The sequence below is a fragment of the Anarhichas minor genome, unplaced genomic scaffold, assembly GCF_050575085.1.
Source record: "Anarhichas minor isolate MPS153535 unplaced genomic scaffold, ASM5057508v1 ptg000011l, whole genome shotgun sequence".
Lineage (NCBI taxonomy): Eukaryota > Metazoa > Chordata > Actinopteri > Perciformes > Anarhichadidae > Anarhichas > Anarhichas minor.
In genome coordinates this window covers 15,717,098-15,741,500 of record NW_027466457.1, presented here as the reverse complement: position 1 = coordinate 15,741,500, position 24,403 = coordinate 15,717,098, and the positions used below count along the sequence as shown (strand labels likewise).

Here is a 24,403-nt window from a genome sequence, read left to right as displayed (position 1 = left end):
TGGTATTTCTTTCCCCTTTTGTACAGAAACACAGAAGAGATCTAAGAAGTACCAGACCAGTAAATCCATACAATCCAGGTAACATTAAATATCCTAAAATATAGACATAGAACCTGATCCACTACACAAAGTAAGAGAATTCATCCAGGAACTACGTACCACTCAAACAGCAGTTTGAACCAAATGTTGCCTAAATTACAAAATGCACACTTGGAAGAAAATCACAGCATTACATTTCACTTGAAAACTTTAAATTTTTACGTTGGACTCTTCTTGCATTAAAGATCCAAGAGGGATTTACTGAACTGAAGACTTGGCAGTCAAACACTAAGAAAGAGAGATATTTAAAAAAAATGGCTGCCAAGAGAAACGACGTCGTGTCAAGTTGTGTTTCGACTCGAAATAAGAAAACTCAAATTAGTAAAAAAAATTCCAAGCAAGGGGATTTTGTGTCTGAGACACTACAATAAAAACAAACATATCTTTATGCATTTGGGGCTTTTGGGACTGAACTCGCACCAAACTGTGACTCACAAACTGGAGCATCAACGTGACTTTTGCGTACCGCTGCGTCCCTGAATGCAACAAACAAATTGCTGTGTGGAGCCCTGAAATGCTTTGGCATTGTTACCATCTCTCTTGTTAATAAAGCAATTGGAAAAGTGAGAATGGGACATTCATTGTTTTATTTTTCTTTGCTTGACTTGCAGCTCCCCGGCTTCTTTCAAGCAACAACAACAACGACTAGGACGTTGTGCGGGAGGCTGCGAGGCCCGGCACAATCTGTCAAACAACTCTCATTTTTAATTATTTCCCACAACCGCAGAGAATAAAAGGAAATAAAGGAAACAAACATATGGGACATCAACAGAGAACAAACACAGAGATTGAATGACGTTCCCTCTCTCCCCACCACGGGCGTCTAATCTAGCTCTGCTCGACAAGCCACTATGTAAACACAGATATCTGCTTCAGCTAGTGTATCACACACACACACACACACACACACACACACACACACACACACACACACACACACACACACACACACACACACACACACACACACACACACACACACACACACACACACACACACACACACACACACACACACACACACACACACACACAGCCAGCCAGCCTTCGCCCACGCGCTGAGCAAACCGTCCACTTCATGAATATCAATACAAAATGTACAGGGCCACCTGCTGTACACAATACAAAGGCCATTTGCAAGGGAAAAGATCAGAAACACAGCCACCGTAACAGTTCCCCGACTACACACAGCGTGTCATCAGCAGACCAAAAGAAGCAACAGCACACATCACTTACCCTCCATTCCACCGGCACACTGACGAGGCCTTTTCCTCCTCTTAAATAAAAAATATAAATCAATAAAAGTGAGATTTTTGTCTCCTCTTCCACCACAAATCAGGATTGTGTTTCTCCACCGGGTGCCCACATCCATACAGCAATCCAAGCAGCAGCTAGCCGTCGGGGGGGGGGGGGGGGGGGGGGGGCTGGTTTGGTTTTGATTCCCTGTGATTGGCTGCGGTCTGTGAGTGACAGCCGGCTGACGCAATAATAAGCGAGCTCGTTCCTGCTTTTCCTTCTAGTAACCCGGCAGAATAAATATAGAGGGAGTGTGGGGGGGAGAAGGGGGGGGCGTAGATAGCAGTCCAGCCAATCAATACCATGGATTTTAATTAAAGGGGGCGGGGCAGGTGCTCCTTGGCCTCCTCCTGCAGAGGTAACCATGACAACCCCTAAACGACCCTACAGCAGGATGGATGGAGGAGCGTCCTCGGTGCAGATCGACAGAGAGGCGAGGCTCAGTCAATGGAATGGAATATATATATATACTATATATATATATATATATATATATATATAGTATATATATATATATAGTATATATATATATATATATATATATATATATGCACGTTACAGAATCTGGTGATGCTGATCTGGCGATAGCTATGAGGTTTCCTAGGCTGTGACAAAAGAGGATGAAGCATTAAATGTTGTTAAATTTGACTAATTTAGTGGTTGGCTGAATTAGCTATCGTGCTAATTCCACGATGCCTTAATGCTACAGATCATAAAACGACCACCTCGTTGCTTTAACATGCAGCCGTTCGTGATGGAAGTAACCTTTTCAATTAGCTTATGCTAATGGTTAGTGCCAGTGGCTTATGCTTATTGGTAGCATGCTGACTGTTGTTATGATTATGTTTAGATAAGAGAAAACCTTTTTATTCAAATACAGTCCAAATATAGTATAAAATTGCATATACATTTGTTTATTTGCGTACAGAATTTAAGTACATGGCTGTGTATGCTAGTGATTATAATTAGCGTGAGCGATTCACAGACTTCCTGAAAGGGTAACGGCTACTCTTCTCTACTACTGTTTGACCCATTTGCTTCTAGCATCAGCCCAGTCACACTCCAGTCTCCCAGATGGTCACAGACGAGCTCTAATAGAGTAAGTGCGGGTTAAATGCCTTGCTCTAGAGCCCCTCAGCAGCAGTCGTTATCGTTTGCTTTACACAGGATTCCCCGGTCACGAGGCCCTTTCTTCCTCCGGCTTGACGCTGGAGAAGAAGGATGGAAGAGAGCCTCCAGTGAAATTAAATGGCTGACGAGGTTAGAAGCAGCTCCACATTAAAGTTTGACTGTGATGATGACAAATGCAGTGATTTCCTCCGTGGAGACGCCACTGAACTGATTCAATTATCGCTCTGCTTCCTTGAAGAACCACCAAGACGAATCATGACGCAATGATCTCCATCAACTGCCCCTTTTTTTTCCCCAGGAGAAAACCCCGACAGTGACCAGGATGCTAATTCTAATTCTAACCTCCATTTAGCAGCACGACCAAAAGGAGCGAGAATGAAATGGGGATTTTTTTGGGAAGACAGGGCGTCCTCAAAGCTCAGAGACAGTAAATATTAGTGAGACCGGTCGTGTGGAATGTGAGATTATTACAGTATGTGCTGCTAAAGCTAGAAGTTTAAACACAGAACAGATCAAACAGCTGAACAGCGATGCTTTGAGAGTGCAAACACCAACACGATGACAAAGAAGACAACAGCAAAGACTTCCATAATTTATTCCTCCTTTTCTAGAAGACCTATCATTCAAACACAATCAGGCAACAGACCACTGAGACGTCGTCTTTGTTTCCAAATCACAAGCTCTCCTTTTTGTTGCAACTCCACCATAATGGCCTCCATCCACCGGTAAATACTCTCCACGCAGACAGAACCGTATCCGTCAAGTAATATTCCGTCTGGTTGTTAATCATATTCCAGCTCGTTCTGCAAGCTACCCCCCATAAAAAAACCGAACTCCCTTTTCATCAGCAGCCAAGCTCACACAATGATTATGGCCGAGGGAGTTTGCCAAGAACGGTGATGTTTTTATTCCTCACCTCGCCCAACTTATCGGACTAATTGATACCAGTCCGCTGCTCTCTGATGGTCTATCATCGGTCGCATCGAGTTCTCCAAATCTCGAATCAATACCTTCACCGGGCCTGTTATGAGGGAATAATATCATCCACACAAGCAGGATGTCACCAGGCCTGAATCTCAACTTCATAAGCTACTCACACTACAGCTATGAGTGAGGGAAAAGTCTGCTAGCTACTAGGCTAGTTCATGCATTTTAAAATGCCATAGAGCTGCTATGTGAAAACCTGATATTGTATATTACAGCACACTATGTAATGCGCTGCAGAAGGATTTATGTTTTGTTTTTGTAATGTTTATGTGCTGAGCCGGCTAACACAGATACTGGTACTGACCAGACGCAGCTATTTATATTCTGCACTGATGATAGCACTTTATAAATAAGAGTATTCTGATTTGTCTGACTGCTTGTATTAATTGATGAACAAGTAGCCATATGTAGTAATATAGAATTGAATCGTAATTGAATGGAATCGCCAACACTAATATTCTCATGTTGTGCCAGTATTTACAATTTTAACATTTTCCAATGTTTTGAATTCTTAAATTTGAACAATTCAAAACCAAACAATTGGAATGGAAACATATTTAACTTTGAAGGACCCGGAACTTTACAGATGATGCACACAATGATAGTTTGAGCCAAAGTGCACAGTGTTTGTTATCTGTGGCCCCACTGGAATCACATCATTGGTTGTCCAATTCTTAAATATGTTGAGCTCCAAAAGGAAGACAAACCCCCCCCCAAAAAACCTGAAGTATGCTGAAATAAGTTGAACAATATCCATAAGAAGTGGGGCGAGCATGTTGAGCATGACCTCAGCTCTCGTGGCCCTGGCCAAGCCTGTGATCATTAAAACTCAAGAGTCTGAGCTCTGTTACTGTTGGCACGGCCCGAGGGCCGCTGGAGTTATGGATGGCAGCGGCTAATGGCCTGGGAGCCGGTCCTGCTCGCTGAATAGTTTCACAACCGGCCTTGGATCCATATATGGAGATTTTGAATGCCAGTAAAATATGACTTTAGACGATGTAAAACGTTTCCAGGTTTTCCTTTCTCGTCTGAACATACTGTGGTTTACGTAATCCTGCAGCACTGGAAAGCCACGAAGGATGGAGGTCGGAATGGACTAACCAAAAAATAAAACAAGTTAACACAAGAAAAAACACAAATGAATGAATGTTTCTTTGTTGTTTGACAGGAATAAGGTTAACTCAAGTAACAATCACTATAAAAAGTATACTTTATTTAAAGGCTACACTTTGCCTCCAGAGACTTCACAAATTTCATTTTCTTTTCATTCATCTGGTTCTTTGTCCGTTGAATCGTTTTCACATTTGAGCTTTTCAGCTCACATTCAAAAACAACTTAATTTGCGTCGCCATTCACTCTAAAACAGATGCCTGTGCACACGCAGGTAAATGCACCAACGCACCTGCAGCGTTGTCGCCTGCAGCGTTGTCAGGTAACAACAATATTTAAATAGCACTAATTGAACCATTAATAAAAATGTATTTATTTAGGGGTGCACGTTTTGCTGTTTGCTGTCCCAATTCTTTAAATGTTAAAAAGTGGTTTCCATCGATGGCAAACAAAGGCCAAGAATTGGTTGCCAATTTCTAGAATTTTGTTTGCCAATGGCAACCTGGCAACTGTCATCGTCGAGCTCATATTCCATTTTCATTTAGCTTGGCAACAAATACAAAATTGTGCGTTAAGCATTACCTTCCTTTTGGTGGAGGCTTTCCAAAAACGTGCCACAAGTCTCGCGGTCAGAATGAAACATTGAACCCAGCAGAACTGGTGGTGACGAAACAATCTCCAAACCAGGTGCAAGTTTCCGCTCTTAAAACTCAACATTGGACGGAGTGTACGAGCTTGATGGAGAGACGTTTCCAGCTTGTGCATCTGTTGGGTGAGGATTTATGGTCAGAGGTCACGATCCATGAGAATACATTAGTGTCTCTTTGGTGGGATATTAGATTAAGTCCACACTGAAGATCCTTCATCTAAAATAATCCTCCTTTTTGGCTCGCTCAAGTTCCAGCCACTGTATGAGCTCAAGAGAGACAGAAATAGCAGAATCGGCAGTTACCACAGAAACTCGACCACTCTGCCGTTTTGCCGTTCTTTCCGAGGGGGGGAGTTACCTTAGCAACAGAGACAACTGGTTGCCGTCAAGAGTTTGCTGCTTGGCTGTCATCAAATGGCCGTTTTCAGTTTAAGCACCTTATTCTGCTCGTGGGGCAACAAACAAACGCAACGAACAGCCTGGAGCTTCCTCAGCAGGACGGTTCAAAGCCCATTAGGGGCTTATCCCTGCATTGAAGAGATGATGTCAGGCAAAATAATACCCACCGTAAAGAAAATAAATAAATAATGGCCACTGATGAAAGAGCACTTACACAACGCTGGAGAGATACGAGCGATAGAAGTGATAGAAGATATGGCCTACGGCAATCCTGCCACCATCAAACATACCTCCATTTGCAAATTGCATTTGCCTGAGCTCATCCTTATCAGCAGGCATGCCTTTTGGCAATCTAATATTAATCTTACGTAGCAATAGCCTGGTGAACAGTTAGTGCAGCGGTCGGGTTTACACAGGGACGAGCATCACGAGAAGACTTTCACATCCCACTGCATCACACGTGTAACGGTGCGTATTACAGATTATTGAGGCTCCAATCTGCAAATATGCTCACAGCTGATGATCAGGAAATATTGGTTTCACATTCACAAGGATGATAACTGATGTAATCCTGATGATGGCGGGGAGCTGTACACTGGAAGTCACGTTAAACCAGTGAAGATCAGTATCAATGACATGATGCATGTCAATGCAACATGAGTACGGATTAATATGGACTTAAATACAGATATGATTCATTGTTTATATATAACAGGGCTGGAGGAGAGATGTGGTCGATACGTTAGAGCCTTTAAAGTCAGATGTAAAGGTGAACCACACATGAAAGCTGACATTTATTGTATAAGGCGGGGACTCTTTCCCGTCATCTCTCTATAGTTGTCTCTCATAAAATGCCCATCAATACACAAAATGTGTTTGAAGCGGGTAAATGAATGTGGTTAAGGCCGATTCTATACTGCCATCACATGAACTGATATTTCCTAAACAGCCTGGTCTAAGACTGAACCTCACTCAGTATTTCCCAAGAGCCACAAGACAGTCTAGACCGTCTTAAAGAGGCCAGGGTCTACGAAGGAATCCACCACGGTGAAGTTTGACTACAAAAGACACTGAACCACTAGAATAGAGATGCACCAAACACAGATACTGATATGGATCTAATACGGACTCAAAGAGCTGGATCGGGTATCAGTGACAATGGGTCATTCTAGTATCGGATACCATCATTTCAAGAAATGACAGTTCAGTACATTTATATCGATGTATTCAGTACTTACACTTTGTTTTACACATAAAATAATGATCTCAGTCACGTCCTCACAGTGAGGCATACAGCTTATTAATTAACCCTCTGAAACCCAAAACCTGCCAATAGGATGAAAAAGCATGTTTTCTTTAAACGATCAACAAAACTAAACCGTTTATCACAGCCAGAAGCTGTAAAAACTGTCATAATCGTCAGATTTTCATCTTTGCGTGGGTCCTTAAACACATCATGTGTGACTAACGCATCTGTCAGAAAAAGAAACCGAAAGTAAGCTTAAAATGGTGATACTTCATCAAAAACATTTTATTCTACACGTCTCATTTAAAATCTCGCCCTGAATAAACCGTTTGAAGTAACCAGATTCTGTAAAAAGCACAAAATTCTGAGCTCCTCAGCGCAGCTAGGAAGCCATGATTGATTCAACTGAGACCAACAGTCACGTAACAACAATTCTGTGAAACTTCAAGTGAACTGCAGGCTGCTGAACACAGAGCAGAGAGGAGTGGAGAGGCTGGAAGTAGAGGATTAAACTATTGAAATAGCTCAATATAGACATATAGCATGCAGATCCTCCATTTTTAACTCTTGTAGGCACTAAAGACAGTTTTGAGTTCTCTCTACTTCTAGCCATGGTTGTGCTGTTTCCACAGAGGTGCAGGACTTTTATATTGCAGTGAAAATCAAGGCCACAAAGAGAAAAATGTGTCGGGAGCAAAAAACGCCCCAAGATCTGCCGATACCCAAAGTCCAGGTGTCGGATCAGAAATAGTCAGTGTGTGCTTATAAACTACAAACTGTGGTGACATAGAATCAACACAGGAACAAACTGCGAGCTTTATTTTGGTTCTGTTACAGCGTCCCTCCACCTAAACATCTAAGAGTGTAAGAAACAGAGTAAGAAAGAGAGTGCTAACTCACTGGTGGTCCCTTCGGCTCACATCAATGACAATAAGACCTCAGTCCCTCGAGGATAGTTTGACATACGATAATCAATAGCGCCGAGGCTGCAGTGCCGGTTGAACCGAGGTGCATTTCATTTAACTACAAGTCGCTGGTTTGGATCCGACCTGAAGTTTTTCACTTCCCCTCTCTCACTTCCTGAAGTTTAAATGACTTAAAAAAGAAAGAAAATCAATACCGCTTCAGGCGGGAATAAAATCTCCCGGCAAACTCCCAAGTCCTGACTTCCATTTTGATGAAGTGTGGAGTTATTGCACAGCTGCTGAATCATAAATGTCTTCCTCATGACATCCTCTAACACACGGGCCAAACAAGAGAGAGCGGTAGAACGCAGTCGCCATTTACACACTTGTGTTGGATTGGCTTGTTGAAAAGAGAGAAGGGGGGGTGGGGGGGTGGACAGCTGATGAGGTCAAATGTCTAGAAATGAGGTAATTGCATTTACAGATTGGTGTATGAAGTGGATAACGTTTCTGCCCACGCTGGTGCCTGTAAGGTGCATTTTTGCTGCATTTGGCAACTATCACAAACGTCTTTATATTTGTTATACTATTTTAAAGTATGTTTCATTTTGTTGAAGAGGTAAAAGAACACAAATAGGAGTCCGAGTCTGTTGATTGAGGAATAGACCGACATTTGTAACCAGTCGAGGTTTAGCTTGCCGCCAGACAGATGTTTTCTGCATCTATACTCTCGCCAAAGCCACCAGACTCCATTGTACAAAACAGTATTTTTACCTCGCAGAACTCATCGGTTACTGGTCCAACGGTTAGTTTGTTTGTATTATTGCGTGACTTTGGTGAATCTGAGCTAACCAAAGTCACACAGTAATACAAACTAATTGACCGGTCGAGGCAGCGGTTAAACCAGAAACTCCCTTAATCTGCGAGGTAAAATTACAGTTTTTGTCAATGGAGTCTAGTGGCTTTGTCGAGATCATAGATAACCGCTTCAGTAAAACAAAGACTATGGATTAGTACCTTGTACAACCACACTTCAAAAACATCCAAACTATCCTTTTAGGACGTTGGAATGTGATTTTCGTTCTGGCTTTTCACTTCCTCTACCATCGGCAGTTATGAGAAAGAAGGAAGTCCCTGTTTGGATTCCAGAAAGAAATTCAGAACATTTCCAACTAAACCTGAACACTGACTGGCAATATGTAAAATGCAGCACAGAGCTTCATAGAGGCAGACATTGTTTTTCCTCCAGGGACAATTTGGCAATAGAATTTGTTATGTCTAAAAATCAATGCGCTTATTGCTTATTTTAAAGACACTATGACACACGCAAATACATAAAAGCTTTCACATTTTTAGCTGTTTAGATGATTCGAGGTGAGTCAGAAGATTGCAGGAGATCAATAATATCACGCAGGCTCCACTTTTCGAGACAATTTCTCCGTCTCAAACAGAAGGCGTCCTCAATGTTTCCGAGTTCATTTCCTGTTGCAGCGTTTTCTGATGCAGCGTTTTGCAGCATGGAAATAAACTTGGACCCGAGCGGTTTCCTAGCAGAGCAGTTCCAGTGAAATAGCCTATAAAAGGAGGCTGCACTTACCGAGGAGTGTTTCGACAAATGCTGGCGAGTTTACGACCTAAACCTACAGAGCTGAATGGGCGTTGTGTTATCGCCTCGGTCGGCCTCTTGTGTCTCTTGTAGGTCTGTCTAGTCGGCTAACACAACACAATTATTCCGTCAACGATTAGTTGATTCTATCCACAGAGAGTTTCTCCACAAAAGCACCTCTTTGAATCTTGTGTTCATCAGAGATGTGCTAATAAGTTTCTTGGTCATTCAGCGTGAAAAAAGCATATAAAAACGACTTATCGACTGTTTGTGAAAATGAAAATTCAACATTTAACAGCAGTATTGACAAAGACTGGTGGTGGTGTTCGTGGCAGCACCCACTAGGTGAGATCTGGTGACGATGGCTGTGTTGGAAACGTACTGCTTACTTAATCAGCGTCTACTGAATACTGCCTCCTAAATGAACGTATGATTTAACCAGCCAACTGTTTACACTGAAGGATGCCGGTCTCAGGTTCCCCACCAGCGGCTCCGTCCCGTCTCTCAACGTCGAAATTCGGATAACCTGATCACATGTTGGGAATCTAAACGGTTACTGTCTCGCATGACAACTTATCAAAGTGACTCATTTCTTCCTATCTTCTATTCAATCTTATATTATGGTGTCAATCTTCTGTGTGGCTAAAACAGAATGTTTTAAACTAAAGAACTCGCCCTGCACACTGATTTGGTATCATTTATTCTTTACTTTGACTACTAGAGAAAGACGAATTATAATATAGCATAGTCCAGACAATTATGACAATAAAATCTCATCAAAAGTGAGGATTATTCTTGAAAAGTCGTCAACATTTTGTCTCGATCATCCTTCACGAAGCTAAAAACAGACCCGGCGAGCTGAAAACACCGAGCACAACGTGACTTAGTGAAAGGCATTACGTTTGACCTCAGAATGTGGCGCTAATTCAGAACCTTGGAGCACACGGACGAGACGACCTCAACCTCAGACCCGGCTTTGGTGACATGAAAGATGTGATCAGCACCAGGCCGGTACATCCAGAATACTCCACGGTGTCATCGGCTCATGGACAAAGATTACAGCTCTCCCTCGATAGATGCCGACGCACCAACAGTCAGTGCTGCTGCTGTGCATGTCGCCTCTGATCTCACATCCAAAAAGTAAGTTACTTTTGGCTCCGACTGTGCGGCAACGACAGAATCAATCAGATCAGCTCAGACTTCCCTGAAGCAGCGGAGCAGGTAGTGGAGCGAGGCATTACGGTATTGATCTCAGTGAAAGGGTTTCTGGAGAGGGTGGGGTAGAAGGTGGAGGTGTGGGGGGGAGGGGGGATTCGGCTTGGACACGTCGGCCCACATCTAGAGAGCAACACTACAACTCCTCTGAAGGAGGTGCACATTGTCCAAACACACACACGGTACATACACAACAGCAGTATGCTATGCTATACTATGCTACGCTAACGCCACGCTCGCACCTCACAGCAATCTGACTGAGAAAAAAAAAAGAAGACAGAGGAGGCTGATGCTTCTGGAAAAACGATGAAAATCATCCATCTTCTGACGCGCTCGCTCACACACACACACACACACACACACACACACACACACACAATCGCAAACGTTCACAAAGACACACTTAAAGCGGCATTCAACCGGCACGCTGAAATGCATACAGTCAGGAGATGATTGCATATATATATATATATATATATATATATATACATACATATATATATATATATATATATTTATACACGCAGCAAGGCGAGGAGTGAGAGAATGCGAGGCGGGCGGTGAGCTCAGAGTGACCAGCTAGCTCGTGGTGCCGACCCTCCGTGCTAAAATGGTAGATCCCAGATTTCTCCCCGTGCAATCTGCCACCAGCAGCAACCATGGAGGCAAAACAGGAAGACGAAGAGGAGAGGATGCAAGAATAGAGGGAGAGAAAAAAATCCAGCCGTTTCCTTCCCTCCCTCTGACAAAATGCACACAAATAGAAACACATAAATAAAAACACCGTTACATGAACGAGGACAAAACACAGAGGAGGCAGGAGGATGTTGGTGGTACTTACATGAGGACTCTGTGCCGAACATGGCTGGGCCGGGAGCTGTGATGGAGAGAGGAGGGGGGAGGAGGAGGAGGAGGAGGAGGAGGAGGAGGAGGAGGAGGAAAGACAGTGGAGAGCAAGGGGAGGGCGAGAGAAGGAGAGAGAGGGAGGGGGGGGGGGGAGGTTGATGAGCAGGCAGCTACACAGCGGGGGTCATCAAAGCAACACAATGCAGCCAGCCGGCCGTCGCTGCCTCACAGACGGACAGATGCCACCGACTCCGCTATCCGTTTATATATAACGCCTTCGTCCAGTCCCCCCCCCCCCCCCCCCACACACACACACACACACACACACACACGCACACACACACACACACACACACACACACGGAAAAAACAAAAACAGGAGGTCTGTCTTGTGGAGGATTTAAATCAATCGATAAATAAATCCTTCACAGCCGAGGGAAAAACTGAGATTAAATCCGGAGATGTGGTCGCGGCTAGCGATCGCATCTCTCTGCAGCCTATGTCCTCCGTCTCATCTCCTCTCAGTCACTCTCTCACTTCTCATTCAGTGTTTACTAATGGGTAGAGAGAGAGAGAGGGGGGGGGAGGTTTTCCCGGGGAGAAGGGAGGGTTGGATGGAGGGGGGGGGGGTGAAAAACAAAAAATGTGGTGAAGAGCTGTAAGACAATAGTTATGCAAACAGAGAGTGACGTCAGAATGGCTGACTTCTGCTGCCAGATGGAGACATATAGACAGGGTAGGAGGGAAGGGAGAAGGGAGGAGGAAACAAGGACAAACAGGAGGGAAGGATAGAGAGGGAGAGACGGAGGGGCAGCAGCAAAAAAAAGGGGGAGGAGAAAGGATGGAGAGATGGTGCGGTGAGGGAAGGAACAAGGAGGCGAAAGCAAAGGTGGTAAAAAGAGAGGGAATATAAGAGGGAGGGTAGGACGGAGAAGAGGGAGGGAGGGGGGGTGGGGGGTAGATAAAGAGATGCAGAAGGGGAGGAGGGAGGCAGCAGGGGGTGAGGGGGCACCGGAGAGAAAGAGAGGGAGAGTGACCAATCAAAATGGGTTAAAAAATATGGTAAAAAAAACAAAAAGCCACTCGAGATACAACGGGACAAAAACACACTGGAAGGAGGGGGGGCAGTCTGTCAGTTCGACAAATAGGAAAGAGAGTGTGTGTGTGTGTGTGTTTACCCACACACACACACACACACACACACACACACACACACACACACACACACACACACACACACACACACACACACACACACACACACACACACACACACACACACACACACAGTTGTAATCACAACGTTATCACTCAGACCTGCATAAACATAACCTGTAAGAACATCATTATTTACGTCTTATTGTTGCTCTGCTAACATGTAACCTACAGGCCCTGAGTCGACGAGAGAACAATTTAAAATATCACTGTCCCAGACAGAAACATTGAAGTACTTTACTAACACATGTAAAGGCCAAATGCATCATGCGATTGATGTATTTAATATAGCAACATTCATTGATATATGACACCCGATGTCTCCCAAAATGTCCGACCAAAATAATGAACAAAAGCTATTTCTGACCAAGTAGCAAAAGAGAAATAATAAATAAGCATTTTGCCATTTTCTAACCAAGCTGAGCCTTTCATTAAACTCATACAGCACTATGGTGTTCTATTGATTATTCTGCTGATTATTTTCTCCATTGATCATTAAGTCTATGAATGGTTAAATAAAGCGCCGTCGTGGTAGACCAATAGTGTGATATAAGATATGCAAATGACATAATTTATCCTGATTTCAGTGCTCTGTAAATACTCTTAATTTTTAGATGTACATTGTTGCTTATTAATTAAAAAGATGAAGCGCAATAGAGCACAGCGTTTTTATTATAAAATAGAACAGAACACTTTAATTTAAGTTATCTTTCAATATTTTTATATTCACTTAAATGATGGTTAAATATGTATCCAACATATTGAATTAAAAGCTGTGGAGACAAACCATGTGTTCCGTGAGTTACTTGATCCAAACACTGAAGGGCCCGATTTTTTAAATAATCTTAAATTCATGGATTTAAATTATTGATACGATATGAATGCAATATTAACTGGGAGAATGGGGACTTCCTAAAAATTGGCGTGGAGCGATCAGATCAGAGAGAAGACGTTTCACTCCGAACTACAGAAACACAGCATCCACAAGCTCAACGTTTTTCACTCTGAATTCAGAAATGTACTTCCCCAAAGTCCATTCTTACACACGGTTATTAAATAACAAACAAAGACCAAAAATAATAGTCATATCTAATCTACATTTTCGTTTACCCGTCGCCATTTTCTTACGAGTGCCGGAGGCGAGACGGCTCACTCCATCATCACTCTTTTTTGGGAGTTTACTAGCCGACATGACGCTCTTCTTGCCCCTGGAGAGCGGGTGATCCTCACTGTTGAGCCGTGGATTGTACGGTGGTGTTGGAGTGAAAGCTCTTCACTTATAAATTATCTTTGGGGAGGACAGAGAGCACTTTAACTTTGGCCTGAGTCAAGTTACTCACAAAGAAACCGACAGTGACAGCTGACACCATCTGCCGCCGGCTACAGTCGACATTTTAACAGACAGCGACGATCAGCGCCTGAGAAAAATGGCTAAAAGTGAGAAGCTGCCGGCTGAAGGTTTTGGACTCTAACTATCTCATCCAAGCTGTCAGTTGTTAAGATCTTGACATGTAAAGATGGATGTGCTCCGCCTCCACCCTCACTAAAGACATCTCCTGGGGTCGTGTTAATCACGCCGATGGGAGGCGAAGAGGAGGCGATCTGGGATCGGCCATCTGTAATCTCATTTGGTTTAATCTGCTCACATGTTGAGCCTTCCACTATTTCTGCCCCCCTGATTGGCATTGGTATGATCTGAGTGGGGATCAACGGCTCAGGTGGGACGGCTGAGATAATCATTTCTGATGAATACCGATGTCCCAATCAGGGAAACCCGATCCCATCCTTTACTACCTTTCCCATCCTTTAATACCGGTCCCAACCTTTAATACCGATCCCATCCTTTAATAGCGGTCCCAACCATTAATAACGGTCCCATCCTTCAAGAACGGTCCCAACCTTTAATACCGGTCCCATCCTTTAATACCGGTCCCAACCTTTAATACCGGTCCCATCCTTTAATACCGGTCCCAACCATTAATAACGGTCCCATCCTTCAAGACCGGTCCCATCCTTCAATACCGGTCCCATCCTTCAATACCGGTCCCAACCATTAATAACGGTCCCATCCTTTAATACCGGTCCCATCCTTTACTACCGGTCCCATCCTTTACTACCGGTCCCATCCTTTAATACCGGTCCCATCCTTTAATACCGGTCCCATCCATTAATAACGGTCCCATCCTTCAAGACCGGTCCCATCCTTTAATACCGGTCCCATCCATTAATAACGGTCCCATCCTTCAAGACCGGTCCCAACCTTTAATACCGGTCCCATCCTTTAATACCGGTCCCATCCTTTAATACCGGTCCCATCCTTTAATACCGGTCCCATCCTTCAAGACCGGTCCCATCCTTTAATACCAGTCCCAACCATTAATAACGGTCCCATCCTTTAATAACGGTCCCAACCATTAATAACGGTCCCATCCTTTAATACCGGTCCCAACCTTTAATACCGGTCCCATCCTTTACTACCGGTCCCATCCTTTACTACCGGTCCCATCCTTTACTACCGGTCCCATCCATTAATAACGGTCCCATCCTTTAATACCGGTCCCAACCATTAATAACGGTCCCATCCTTGAATACCGGTCCCATCCTTCAAGACCGGTCCCATCCTTTAATACCGGTCCATAAAAACACACAATAAAAGATTGTATGTATTATTATTATTATGTATTATAGGGAAGTTAAAAAAAAGATTTTAAAAGATTACTTTTGAACACATGACGATAACTTTATAATTAAACTCTGCACAATATCTTGTTTCCGTACATTAGACGTTAGCTCCAGTTTCAACAGGAAGTTATTGTTCACAGTGTATTGTGATCGACAGTTAATTTCACACTACGATGGTTAAACTGTGTAGTTAATCGGCGGTTCACATGCATGCTGAACTGTATGGGGGGTCCATACGGATCACGGATAAACTACCAACTACTGATCCTCAGGATACTCCCAATAGTTTTGCAAAAATCCAGCTACGCACACATCTGTTTTTCTAATTACGAGCAACTGAAATGTTTAACAAACATTGCAACTCCATATATTTGCTCTGCCACTACACAATCTGTCGATGCGTCTTCTGCCAAAGCATCACATGCTTCTCTGAGGAAACAGATGCAGGAACAACCTGTGCTCACAACTGCTCATTACTTTAATTCAATTTCACAAATGTGAAGCTCCAACGAGCGCTCAGTGAATGTTTTACTTAAACACAGTGCTCTCTTCAGTGGGACTGCATTGATGAGCCATTAGTTTATTCCTGAACAATGCACACCTCACACCTCACCCCCCCCTTCCTCCCTATACAAATCCCCGGAAAAGCATCTCCTCCTGGTTGCGAGGCAACTGAAAATAAGCGAGAGAGGAGTGAGGCCATCCTTCGGTGAGAGGAAAAAGGAGAAGGATAAAAAAAGGAGGAAGAGGATGAGGAAGAGGAGGGGGAGGACCGTCTATTAGAAAAGCAAGACTTGATGTTTTGAAGAGGAATTGTGTCAATGAAGAGGTGAGAGACATAGAGACATCAGAAAGAAACCACACTGTGTGTCGTCAACTACATTATCCCGTCCTTGACAAACGTTACACAGACTGAACACTGATCAGCATCAATATATATTCACAAAGAAAAGAAGAATCATGGAAGAAAAGACGACGTGTCTTTTTCATCGTTCCCCCCCCAGCTCAATAGATTATAGGAAGAGGTCAGGACGACACCACCACCACCAACGTGTCTCCACCCAGCCACAAGCTTATTTGCTGGCGGTCACATTTAGCATTTAACTGGCGATCATTTCCTGAACTGAATTGAATTTACAGCACTCAGAGCCAGCTGGTGTGAAAATATGGATTGTGCCAACCACATCCGCCGAGCAGACAACAGCAGGGATTGGCAGTCTTTTGATACCCACACAATCCCCCCCCCCCCCCCACCCCGTCCTCCACACCCCCGTTTGCCTTTCAGAGGAACCAGACTCCACCACAAAAGGAAGGTCGGCGAGGCTTTGATTACCTCCACTGTGTCACCATTCAGCTAACTGGGTCAGGACTGTCGCTGCTGACACCCACTGGTCAGAGTGGGGAACGACCCAGAGCTGCTCTTACTGGTCCACTGATGCATGGACAACCAGTGAAATCAGATTAATCACAGTCTAGCGGTCTGATACAGAGACATTTTAACGAGGAATGTTAAAGCAGGAAACCAAAAAAAAACCAAAACTGGATCAAATTGACCAAAACAAAGACTAGATTTCCCTCAATAAAAATGTGCTTTAGCAGGCAACATGGTTGCAGTAGTGTATGTTGGACCTGCACCATCAATAAATGTCTCCAAAGACAGAAACCCAGTGCAGTGAATGCACAAAGAAAGAGAACTTGATAAGAGATGGTCACTGAATGCTCAACACTGATCTGAAAAGGTCCAGACGAGCTGAAGCTCAGTCAGCGTGAACGATGGATTCTTCTAAATCTCCATCCAGGATATGTTTGTTAAGCACACAGCAGTGTCTCCCTTCACACTCGCACACTTACAGAGGTAGAGTATACAATCTCATTTGAATGTGATGATAGGAAAGAGTAACCTCTGTATTCATAAATCCTCTTCCTCCTGGTTTATGAGCTTTAACTTTGGGCACAGCCACAGCCAGAGCTTCAGGGAATGAAATTAGACACCTGCTGTCTGCCAAATACAGAGTACATTTTTGGACTGTAGCAGGTAAAAAATACTCCAGAAAACAGGAGCCTGGAGGGGAGAAAAACTGCCAAAAACTACAAGCTGATTGCGCGTTGTGTTCAAGAAGTGGACGCAGTCATGGTGACGTCACCCTTTGGTTTGTGGACTGATGTTTTGAAGCATTGAGTTACGCAATTTCGTCGCCATCTTGGATTATGGCCGTTGCCATTTTGGAGTTTTTTTTGCAGCCGTTACCGTATTTGGAATGCGGAGGAGTGATATAGAGACGCCGTATACGTCTCTGGTAGCAGCAGCGACCTGTCAATCACAGTAAGCCCCGCCCTAAAGACCATCATTTACTAAATGAACATCATGCTGTATTGAAGAAGACTTGAAACTAGAGATTGAGACCATAAACTCATGTTTACAATGTTTACTGAGGTAATAAATCAAGAGAGAAGTAGAGTCATTTTCTCACAGACTTCTATACAACCAGAGGAGTCGCCCCCTGATGGTCATTAGAGAGAATGCAGGTTTCAAGACACCTCCGCATCGGCTACACTCTGCGGGAGGTTGCCGCCTGGTTGTGTGCCCATATGTGATGTCTGAATTCACCGGTGTGGCAACGTTTTGCCTTCCCGGTGAGTTGTCTGAACACTAAACGTGTCTGAAGGCGAGTTTAAAAGAGGATTGACACAGAACCAGCAGCAAACCAGCAGCTACTGAACGGAAAATACAACCTCAAGTCAAAGATGTAATCTAGTGCTATTAACAAATGAGTCGGTCCTAATTGTGATAACAGAACACACCTGATGAGTGCTTCAGGCAGACTGTGTCTGGCATTAGGCAGATTCCTCTTGTCAGAGAGTTTGCATAGATTTAAATATGTGCAGGCAGAGGCCATCGGACACATGATTCATCAAACTGTCTCTGCATGCAAAGTAGAACGCCGGAGTGAGGAGAACAAACACCTGGCTGTGGCTGATCAACTAATCTCTTTGGCACGTAACCAACCATTACACACAGCGTATTGTTCTCTTTGTTACTGAGGGCCGGCACCTGAAGTCAGAGCTCTGTTGTGGTGGGACTACAAAGGTTATGCTTTCATTATTCAGCCAGACTCCTCAGGTCCCATAGCAACTTTGAAATGGTGAAAAACATTGTTTCTAAGATATACGCTGCTTGCCAATTTGGTAGCAAGTAATAATCTTCTGGAGGTCTTAGTCTAAAAACTACGTCCTGCACACAAACACTTGACTGCATCGTACATTCCCTTTTAAAAGGGACACGCTCATTTTTAGGTTCACACTTTAGTTCATGTTTACTAATTGTACCTAAGTACAGTATTTGAGTAAATGTACTTCCATCACTGATTAATACTATGCTGTACCAAAAAAATTAAGCAACCAAATCAAGTGCTGGTGTGACAGTGGGCGGCACCAGTGCTCCCAGTGGAGACGTTAGTCTGGGAGGTACCGTATAGATAACTCCTCGTCGTTCCTCGTCCATCGCAGACTTTTAAAGCCAGCGACAGGAATTAATAGAAACAGGAAGTCTGACAAAAGTTCAGCTCAGGACACGATATAGTTTGAACCAGGTTGCAACCTCTGGTTCTGAAAAGTGAAGCTAATGCTGAAGTGTTTTAAAGCTGCATTCTCTCTAGTGTCCACCAGGGGGCGACTCCTCTGGTTGTATAGAAGTCTATGAGAAAATGACTCTACTTCTCTCTTGATTTATTACCTTAGTAAACATTGTAAACATGAGTTTATGGTCTCAATCTCTAGTTTCAAGTCTTCTTCAATACAGCATGATGTTCATTTAGTAACTTATGGTCCATTTAGAGTCAGACAGACCATAAAGCAGGGGATGCTTTAGGGCGGATGCTACACGGTGATTGACAGGTTGCTACCAGAGCCTTATACAGCATCTCTACGTCCAAATATGGTCACTTCCATTCATAGTTTGAAAAAAGATGGCGACGGCCAAAATGCCGAACTCGAGGCTTTAAAACAGCAGTCCACAAACCGATGGGTGACTACGTCCACTTATTTGACAGTCTATGGCTCAAACCTGTGTGTTCTTTTTAGAACAAAAACTCTAATGCGGTTTTGACCGGTTTTGACCTACTATGCAGCCCATGAAAAAATGGTGAGCACAAGCACTGAAAAAGTGAGTTTACACTTTAAAGAAAACTAAATCTAATCTGTTGCCATTTACCAAAAACACAACACACTCAGACGATACTGAAATATTAGAAAGCGTCCTCTTCCTTTGCTACGGACCCAAGCTTCTCCTTGTCATGCTCCCATCCTTCATGACTGCTTAAAGAGTTAGTGAGGGGAATATATATTCAGGCTTTTACCTGGATTCACTTGCTCCCTGTACTTCAGCAGCTGAGTGACTCGTTGTACAGTCGGGGGTGTCTACGTAGCGGCCTTGACCTTTTCCCTCACTTGGCCAGAGGCCTCGCTGGCGTGGTGGTTCAGATATTAGAGAGCCAGCTGTGAGGGCTTCGGACTGTTTGCCTTGAATTACCGCTTCGGGGGCTTCGAGGTACAAAAAGTCCGGAGGGTGATCCGGGCTTTCCGGTGAGGATGTTCTCGGCTGATTGAACGCAGACAGAGAAACAGACTTTGATTGCGGAGGCTTGTTTTTTGCAGCCTGCCCCGTCAAAGGTAGGGTAAACATTTCTGGCTGAGCTCATGTTACCGACAGCAGCGCAGGTTCTAAATAAAGCTTCCCGACCAGTCTGATCCGGCTGTGTGGTGAATGTGTGTCACATCCCTCCACCAACTCACAGGGCTTCTTTACACTCTTTTCATCCTCATGCTTTCATACTGCACCTTCCTTCTGGATTCTAACACTTAGGTCAGTGTGCCGTATGGAAATGTTTGTGTTAGTGCACCACCGTGACTTTTCTTTCTTAAAGAACATTTATTTTCCCCAGAGCTGTGGAAAGACTTCGTGTAAAAGGCTTCACTGCCTTCATCCCAGGCTGAAAATGTCAGAATCTTTTTGCAGTAATAAGAAGATTGCATTTCTAATGCATGAATTAGTTCTCCGGGGGAACATTACGGCCTGGGATAAATGGCCTGCAGAATCCGTCTGAACTCAGATACAAGTTATCATCAGTGGTCTTTGGAGGCAGAGACGTACTCGTCCGCCGTTTCTTCCCCGTCAGCACTGCTCCAAATGTGGAGATGGAACCACAAAACGGTCCGTAAATCTCTCTTTACGCTCCGACCTTTTCAGTCTCACGGCTGCACATCAAAATGATAATGCCTTTTTCATCCAGAGTCATCGTTTTACGCAACTGTGCCACAAACGGCTTATTGCTGAGTTTAGCAATCTGCACACTACATGATGCAGCGGTGTGTGTGGATGGATGACGGTTGCTGTCGCTAACTTAAAGAAGCCAACAAACAGAGAGGTGCCGGCCTGTGTGAGAGTCCATCAAAGTGAAAACATGTCTCACAACTCTTCTCCAGGACACCACATGCATCTCACCTTCATCAGATTGGTTTTTAATGCGGCACATCAATTAGTCGTGGGACTTCCTGATCACCAAAGACGTTATAAAGTGCTGAAGGAACAAGTCCCAAAACTCAGAAATACGACTTGCCAACATATCTTATGTACAGTTTGTTAAAACTACATGAGAGTACGCATTCAACACAGTATTGTCTGAGTAATAAGCACACTGTACAGAGCAGTGTTTGTCCACGTATTGAGGAAAGACCTCATTATCGATGATTTGATCTCATCCTCAGTGTGTTGTGAGGATTGTGCTGATTGTGGACGAATTTCTGGGCCCAAACTGAAAACAAGACAATCGTCATTTATATAAATGGATTTTTACCTTTTCTAGAGTTAAATCTTACTCCCAGGATGAACGAGCCAAACATAGACTGAGCAAGAGGCTCTTTCAGCTCTGTGAAACATCTACAGAGAGCAGGTTCTGGTAAGAGACACACGACATGTTGTAAAGGACACAAGTCTGGTTTTAAAGCTCAGGTGTGAAGGTGCACGTCTGCAACAGGACCAGACAAGTTCTCTGCTAGACGCCAAAAGTCATTCTTAGAAATGCAAGAAGCTAATAAGTCAATCAAAAGAATAGGAAGCGAGAAAGTGAGAGAAAGTGTCTGAGGTAGTAAACAGAGGGGGAATCCCACAGTTCAACGATCATAACAAAGAGGAACAAAGAAGAACACTCACGTATGCTGCTGGTGATGAGGAACAGGAAGAGAAAGCAGGTCGTGAACACGTTGCTCTCAGTTTGAGATGTGACACGAGGTCAGTCTGGGTACAGAGAAGCTGTGGTTGTGAACTTATGTGCAGCAGAGAGTGATTACCTACGTGTCATTAATCAAATACATAACAAACACAGATTTGTCCATCTTAATCCATATTACAGCTCAGAAGTGCACAATGTGCATGTGTGTGCAGCACCGCGGGGTTCATTTGCTTATGAAAATCTGCTGCCGTTGTACATTTTGACTCAGCGGCTAATGGAGCCGTCACAGAGACTCGTCTACCCGCTGAAACACCTCATTCCTCATTCAAAACTCACTGCGACAACACGGGAAATCATTCTAGTGAGTACCAGGCTGTGAGAGGTGTGAGGACACACATGTATCTGTCATAAGAAGTGGTTTCACACCTTGTGTATACAGGGTTATAATTGGCTTATAGGATGTCACAAGCACAATTAAGGTGTAAAGATTTTAAAAAGAGAATAACTGTGAGAAACAACAAAGATATGATCATTTTTAGCCATAAACAAGAAGTCATACAAAATGATTCCCCGGTTTGTAGATATTTCCCCTGATATTGAAATTCTTTACAAGGAATAACCTAACTTTGAGACATGTGTGTGTATATGTACACAATATATATATATATATATATATATATATATATATATATATAGATATCTATATATCTCAGGGTTTAGAGCAATTTCTAGTAACTTAGTAAAAGTCATCTTGCATGCATTCACAGACTGATGCAGTACACACAATATACATGAACACCTTACCTGTGCAAGAAGTGACCAGGTGTGTGTGTGTGTGTCCTGTCCTCTCTAGTTGGAGCCAGCTGGCTTTACTGAAAGAGCACATTCTTCCTTCTGCTGCTCAGCACACTGAGCCATGGTGATCACCCACCAGGAGGTAGAAACACTTGAGGGTCCACGGGCAGTGGGACACTTGAGGAGTTTTACTTCAGGGCTCAACATGTATGTTGAAGTTCACTTTAAATGCATCCCTTAATAAAAGGATGCATGACAGCACTGTACACTGTGGAGAACCAGATATAAGACATATTGACCCATGATGGAGACCATTAAAAACCATTCAGAGTTGTATCATGGCTCTAAGATCATCTCATTATATTTAACATCAGACACGCACGTGTTTTTGTCCCAAGCGCGAGGGTTTTCCATTTAAACTTGGCTACGTGTTAGCCACTCAGCTAGCTGCTAACAGGAGGAGCTGGCTAAAGGTTTACAAAGCATTCAAAACTTTTTTTGTTTCTGGAGGAGCGTTAAAGCGACATGCATGTGTGTGTGTGTGTGTGTGTGTGAGAGAGAGAGTTTACCTTGATGTGTGTGAAGCCAGTTAAATCCGTATTCGTCGCTAGCATTTCTCCCACCAGCAGTGCAACATGTGTCTCTGGTACCCAGCAGCTGGTGGTGTAGACGTGTCTGCAGACGGGGCTAGCTGGCTAGCTAACGGTAGCTAACCAGTTAGCCACCGGCTCGCTAACCTGGACAGTTAACGGGTAGTTACCTCCGGCCGCCTCTAGATGTCGCTGTTACCACTTCACCTGAATAAAAAAAAATAAAAATAATAATAATAATAATCCTTTATTAGTCCCGCAGTGGGGAAATTTACAGGATTACAGCAGCATACAGTGTATATATATATATATATATATATATATATATATATATATATATATATATATATATATATACAGTATATACAGTACAGTGCAAACAAGAGACATAGTAAAAAAACAAGATCAAAACAAGTATTATAAATAAGTAATAAAACAGTAAAGAATATTAAATAAGTAGAAAAATAGATACTAATAATCACACTGGTAATCTAAAATAATTAACTACAGGAGCCCATCGGTTAAAAACACCAATGTCTGTACATGGATATTTGCTGTTATTGTTTCCCCTTATTGAGTACAGGTTCATTAATCCTGAAAATGCTTATTTGCATATTTATTTATTTTTTTGCGCAATATGCTTATTCCCAAAAACTTGTCATTTTTTGCCAGCGTCACTTCAACACAGGGGTCTCAAACTCATCTTCACTCTGGGCCACATCAGCATCATGGTTTCCCTCAAAGGGCCGGTTGTAACTGTAAGACTGTGTAAATGTAACTACTCCTAACATATTGGTAAATAACTGTCTCTGCATTTGATTATTGTTTATTCAAGTGTAAAAATATTGTACATGCAGTTATATAAATGTAAAAATATATTTAAGCACATTTCTGTTATAACTTAAATCCTTTTAATTTAGGGTTAAGAAACCCACATTACTCTATCAAAGACCAAACTATTAAAGAAAATAGCAAAGACAAATATCAAACAAGTTATTACAATAACTTTGTTCAATGCTTAAAATCCTTTCAAGGGTGCGTTTGCACAATCCCACGTGAAGTATTTCATGTGTTTTAAAGCCAGTTTAATGTAGTCTTCAATGTACTCACAATACATTTCAATACAGTAACCAGCCAAAGAGCTTCTATGACTGTGTTTAAGTATCTCATCATTTTGACTTTCAATCATAATTATGACTTTCTATCTAAATTATAAGTGAGCCAGATAACAGAAAATGTGTCATTTAATGCAACATAATTGTGACTGAGCAGAGAGACAGGGAGAGAGGGCAGCAGAGAGAGACAAAGAGTGAGAGAGACAAAGAGAGGGCAGCAGAGAGACAAAGAGTGAGAGAGACAAAGAGAGGGCAGGAGAGAGAGACAAAGAGAGGGCAGCAGAGAGAGA

The 24,403-nt window shown here is 43.2% G+C and overlaps 1 protein-coding gene across 11 annotated transcripts in view; it reads right to left on the bottom strand.

The window, feature by feature from the left end:
* The window catches only part of LOC142947801 (suppressor of tumorigenicity 7 protein homolog), a 40,616-nt gene extending 17,370 nt beyond the window's left edge, over nucleotides 1-23,246 (bottom strand). For 4 of the 11 annotated variants that reach the window (XM_076089640.1, XM_076089643.1, XM_076089645.1 and 1 more), the window contains exons 1-3: nucleotides 22,978-23,245; nucleotides 22,418-22,676; nucleotides 11,485-11,520 (exon numbers count right to left, since the gene is read on the bottom strand). In XM_076089640.1, coding sequence (XP_075945755.1) covers nucleotides 11,485-11,520; nucleotides 22,418-22,499 — 118 coding nt within the window. In that variant the 5' untranslated portion in view covers nucleotides 22,500-22,676; nucleotides 22,978-23,245. Of the gene's footprint in view, nucleotides 1-11,484; nucleotides 11,521-21,594; nucleotides 21,679-22,417; nucleotides 22,677-22,977 lie in introns of all 11 variants that reach the window. The other 7 variants (XM_076089642.1, XM_076089644.1, XM_076089648.1 and 4 more) reach the window with 6 other exon arrangements.
* Nucleotides 23,247-24,403: the final 1,157 nt, after the last annotated feature.